General features: G+C 35.8%; 2 protein-coding genes across 2 annotated transcripts; both read left to right on the forward strand.

The window, feature by feature from the left end:
- Positions 1–742: 742 nt before the first annotated feature.
- LOC120073532 (aspartic and glutamic acid-rich protein-like) lies at positions 743–1,714 on the forward strand. The gene has a single exon (XM_039026371.1). It carries the CDS (start codon positions 743–745, stop codon positions 1,712–1,714), a length of 972 nt encoding a protein of 323 aa, XP_038882299.1.
- A 1,044-nt stretch (positions 1,715–2,758) lies between these two features.
- Positions 2,759–5,498, forward strand: LOC120073920 (protein NUCLEAR FUSION DEFECTIVE 4-like). The gene has a single exon (XM_039026839.1). It carries the CDS (start codon positions 2,925–2,927, stop codon positions 4,635–4,637), a length of 1,713 nt encoding a protein of 570 aa, XP_038882767.1. The 5' UTR covers positions 2,759–2,924; the 3' UTR covers positions 4,638–5,498.
- The last annotated feature ends 252 nt before the right edge of the window (positions 5,499–5,750 follow it).

Below are 5,750 nucleotides of genomic sequence, written 5' to 3' on the forward strand. Positions count from 1 at the left end.
GTTGAGGCGGGGTCGGGGTCCAGGAATATATTTTTCGTCCCCGGCCCCGAATTGCAAACGAATTTTTTTTCCATTCCTCGTGTATTCGGGGATTCCCCGCCCCGTTCAGGATGGGTCCAGACCCTATGGGTTTTTTGGACATCTAACCTGACTCTTGGGCCCAACCAATTGGATTGGGTCTTATTTGACATTTGGGTCAAATTAAGCTTATTTTTTTTAGTTCAATTAGACTTTAGCCCAAATATAATATCAACTTTTTTAAACTTTAAAAAAGTGACCATTTTAATCCCTAGAAATGAAACAAAAATGAAAATTAAAGGACCAAAATGGTTATTTTTACAAAATACGAATATTTTGATAGTCCATAGACCAAAATGAACAAAAACCTAAAGTTTGAGGACCAAAGAAATATTTAAACCTACTTTTTTTTATAAATCTTAATTTTAGTTTTTGTTTGTTTAAGCATCATAAATTTGGTCCCTCATATTAGTTTATAGATGACTTTTTTTCAAAAACTTTTTATTATCTTTTAACATTTCTAAAATTTTAGAAACATATCTATATATTGTATTTTTATTGAATGAAAATTATTGTTATTATTTAATAAAAATTAATTATAAATATTAAAATTAAGATTTATTAAAATCACATGGATTTAGGACTAAAATGTTATTTTAAACTTTTTTAAAAATATCTTTTCGGAATTTGAGGGCAGTTGTGGATAAATTCCTAGTATAAATATATGAATCCCCATAATCATCAGTTTGAAGCACAGAGGAAGAAAGATAACGCTGAATCCATGGCAGACCGTAGCGTGATGCCTCGAGTGGAGCCCTACGATGCCGTACACTCGGCCGATCTTGACGACGGCGAGAAGTTTCTTGCTGGTGCGATCAGAAGGCGAGGAGAGAATTCCAAATTACCGCCAATGTGTTTGCGTTATGGACATATCCTGGCTGATAATCAGCCTCCCGACGCCACTTCCGAGAAGCAACAAGATCTTTATTGTTCGCCTGAAGTCGATGGCGAAGTCCTCGGCGGCCAAGAGAACGAACACGGCGAACGTGTTTTCGAAATATACTTTTCCCAAGATAACCATGATTATCTCGTCAAATTAGCTTTTGGTCCAGTGAATGAATTATCTGATGAAGATTCGCAGCAAGAAGAAGGAGAATTAGAAAGCGATTTCTACAGCGACGATGGAGAAGAAACTTACGAAGATTACGAGAACGATGATTATGATGAAGAAACTTTCGAAGATGAACAGAGCGACAACGACGAAGAACTTACCGGTAATCGCGTTTGTGAATTATATTTTCCAGGAGATTGTTACTATGTCGTCCGATTAGTTTTTGAGAAAGAAGAAGACGACGACAGGTTTCTTGAGGAAGAAGATGAGTTTCTTTTCAAAAAACTGCAGCGAGCAGCCGGAATTTCATACGGCGGAGATGAAGTTCCGGCAATCGAGAACAAATCCTTCAGTGATCTACCGGAAATTGTATCGGAGAATTCACGGAAACTGATGGAATTAAAAATCGAAGACCGTGATGATATTAGAATCGAGTATCCAGAAACGGCAAATGAAATAAAAAATGGAATTGATGAAGATCAGTCGTCTGGTACTTTTGTCGATCCTCTGATGATATTAGAACAACAGAATCATCTAATAGCACGGATTGTGTGTGATCATCTGCAGCTTCATTCTTCCGCCTGAATTACAGCTACGATTTGCTTTCTAATTTTGCATTATTCATCTTTTTCATCGATTAACTATGAACTTTCTCCCAAAGGATTTGATTTTTTTTCCTTCCTTTTTTCGACTTCTAATTTCTTGATTCCTTTCTTCTTTGTTAGTATTCAATAAAAATGCTTTAGACATGAGTAGAAATCGGTTTAATAAAATTTCAATATGAGAAAAATTAGTTAGAAGATTGATGTGATTTTAATCTCTGATTATGGTTTTAATTGATCTCCTTTTTTGATGATGTTTGCATGTGATTAAAATTATTTTCAAATCAAATATTCTCCTACTACGTTTTTTTTTTAAAAAAAAATCAAATCAAGATTCTCCGATACCAAATTAAATTAGACTATAAAATTAGTTTATATGATTTAATAAGATTCACTTAAATAATCTTTATAGTTCTAACTTACTTTAGGGAAAAATTCAAAATACTTTTACACTTTCTCTTTTGTACCCAATTTTTTAGGTGGTACAAATTATGGTTAGATAAATTATTTATCTTTCTCCATGATTTTGAGAAATTATAATTAAACAATTTGATGTGATGTATAACTATTGAAAAAGTATTCTTATGTTACATCATGAGAGTCCACTTACATAAAATTTCAAACTCTTTACCAACTATCCAAATTAGAAATTTCATCTTTTCTCTCAAGATTGCTATCATAAGTTGGTAGAATCTGACGGAAGATTGTTATAAAGAAAGACGGATCTTTTCCTATATACAAAATTGAAAAATTGAACTCCAATAAAATATGGTAAAATGAGCATAACTCAAAATATGTTAGTGTTAGAAAACTCTAACCTTAATATTTTATTTAAAAAAATCTAATAAATATAAATTTAATAGATAAAAAAAATTTGAAAATTTTCAAACATATTTGACCTTTATTAATAAATGGAGTGTTTAACTCACCAACTTTACAAAATATTTAAATATTTAACGAAACGGTTTTTTTTAAGTTATTTAAAATTTGACCAAAAAAACAGAAAAAACGAAAGACAAAGTAAGAGGAAGAAGATATGGTTTTCGTTTTCCCTTCCGTTCGCTTTCCAATTTGCACCATGTGAACACAACCTTCCACTCCAAAGTCCAACTTCAATTGCAACTTAGCAAAATATCTCCCTTAATCACATCTCCCATTTCTCTATAAGATCTTCAATTCCATGCCCTGCAATTATGAAAAGCGCAAGATTCAGCATCAGAACTGGACGAAGAAGACTATCACCGATGACGAATTTCGTCGTCCAAGTTCTACTGGGCCGATGGTTCACCGTCTTCGCGTCTTTACTCATCATGTCCGTTTCCGGCGCCACCTACATGTTCGCACTTTACTCCGCCGACATCAAATCCTCCTTGAATTACGATCAGACCACTCTCAACCTTATCGGCTTCTTTAAGGATCTGGGTTCCAATGTCGGAGTCTTTTCCGGCCTCATCACTGAAATTACTCCGCCTTGGGTTGTTCTCTTCATCGGTGGGGTGATGAATTTCTTTGGGTATTTCATGATCTGGCTTTCTGTCACTCACCGAATCCCCAAACCCAAATTGCCGGCCATGTGTTTGTTTATATGCCTAGGTGCCAATTCTCAGACCTTTGCTAATACAGGGGCTTTGATCCCTTCTGTGAAGAATTTCCCTCAGAATCGAGGTAATGTATTGGGTTTATTGAAAGGGTTTGTTGGGTTAAGTGGGGCAATTTTGACTCAGATTTACCATGCTTTTTATGGGGATGATTCTAAGGATTTTATCTTGCTTATTGCTTGGTTGCCTACTGCTGTATCCTTCCTGCTTCTTCGGATTGTTAGAGTAGTGGAAGTGAACCCAATATTCAAATCCAATGATCTAAAAAATTTCTATTCTATGCTCTACATTTCCCTTGGTCTTGCTGGCTTCCTCATGATTTTGATTATTATTCAAAATGAACTCATGTTTACTAGAATTCAGTATTTGGGTTGTGCGTTTGTTCTCCTAGCCTTTCTTTTTCTTCCCCTTGTTGTTGTTATAAGAGAAGAATTCAGCAGTAGGAAGAGGAAATTGCAAGGTGTGGATTTAACTTCTTGGCTTCCAGTTCCACCAGACCCATCTCCAGCTGAATTACCATTGCCTAGACCTTCAAATTCTTCAAGTTCTTGCTTTGAAAATGTTTTCAGACCGCCGGAAAGGGGAGAGGACTACACCATTTTGCAAGCAATCTTCAGTGTAGATATGTTGATTCTGTTTGTTGCTACAATTTGTGGGGCTGGTGGGACTTTGACTGCAATGGACAACTTGGGTCAAATAGGCAGCTCCCTTGGCTACTCAACCCATACCATTTCTACTTTCACTTCTCTAGTGAGTATATGGGGCTTTCTCGGTCGAGCATTTTCGGGTTATGCTTCTGAATTCTTATGGACGAAGTATAACTTCTCTCGCCCTTTGTTCCTCACTCTTCTGCTTCTTCTCTCTTGTGTTGGTCATCTTCTAATTTCCTTTGGAGTCCCAACCTCCCTTTATTTTGCTTCAGTGATCATTGGATTTTGCTTTGGTGCACAATGGCCGTTGATTTTCGCCATTGTTTCTGAATTATTTGGCTTGAAATACTATGCAACTTTGTATAGCATAAGCGGCATTGCTAGCCCAGTTGGCTCATACATTTTCAATGTGAAAGTAGCTGGCTATTTATACGACCAAGAGGCTAGAAAGCAAATGGCAGCCATTGGTCTTAAAAGTGTTGCTGGTAGAGACTTAGCCTGTGTCGGCGTCCATTGTTACAGATTAGCTTTCCTTATAATCTCTGCTGCAACCGTGTTCGGTTGTGTTGTTTCATTCATTTTGGTCCTTCGAACTTGGAAATTCTACAAGGGTGATATCTATAAGAAGTTTAGAGAGGAAAGAAAGGAAGCAGAATGATTAAGTTAGTATTCCTGCTATAGGCTTGCTTCTTCTGTGTAACGCTTTGTTCAACACACTCCGCGATCTTGTTATTTTTCTTCTGTTCCGACTTCTGATAAAGAAGAAATTACAGCCGGAGCCAGGAATGTGAAAAGATGGAAAGTTGTTCTAGTATTGTAAGCTTTGTGAAGGGTAAAATGTTGTCTTTTGTTGTGGCAAAGATGGAGGGTAAGATCTTCATTTAGGGTATTTTTCTTAGTGGTATTAACACTGTTGATACGATCCAAATACGAAACTGAACTTGTCGCGCGGCTTGTGCTCAGAGGATCAGGAATGGTGAATTGCCATTTGCTCAGAAGCCACAACTTATGGAACAGGTGTTTAGTGTTTACTTTTGTTCAATATGGAGATTGTTCATCTTAGTTCTATCAGAAGCTTTCCTCTTTTGCTTATCAGTCAGTTAAAGAAGAAAGCTAAAAGTATTTATGAAAGAGGATAAAGCCATCAAGAATATTTCAGAATAGGATATTTGTCCCATTTCTTGGGGGGGCCCAAAAAATTGTGAGGGTAGGAATCGAAACATCGATCTTTTAGATGGTAATTAGTGGCCTTATCTGGCTCGGATTGGCTTGGTAATAGGTTACCTGAAGTTCCTTTTTGTAAGTCTATGTACCTTTGGAAATCATCTTTATACAACCACAACATTGAACTAATTAAGTTGCTTAATTGCAAAAAAGTCACCTTTATATTGGCTGGTTTTCTTATCTGCTTTTGGAAAATAATGTGTGTGAATGAGTTGTTCTTGTCTTGCTTCCCTCTTGCAAAGTTATGGACTCTTTAAAAGACTTTGTCTCATTTGAGCAAGCAATCTTCTTCCCAGTTCTTGTGACTTCTTTAATGAACATGCAGGCATAGGAATCCTTACCATTTGATGGAGGGCCAGAATTTTTAGTATTTCCAATTTTAATCAATCATGATATTGAAAAGAAAAAGTTAAATTACAAATTTAGCCTAATTTATGTTTAATAAATCTTTTGTGCTCTATAAATTTTCAAATAAATTTCCATATTTAAATATTGATAGTAATAGCATGTTTGGTTTAAATCACTTTTAAAACATACATCAATTTAC

Source organism: Benincasa hispida, chromosome 3 (genome assembly GCF_009727055.1).
Source record: "Benincasa hispida cultivar B227 chromosome 3, ASM972705v1, whole genome shotgun sequence".
Taxonomy (NCBI): Eukaryota; Viridiplantae; Streptophyta; class Magnoliopsida; order Cucurbitales; family Cucurbitaceae; genus Benincasa; species Benincasa hispida.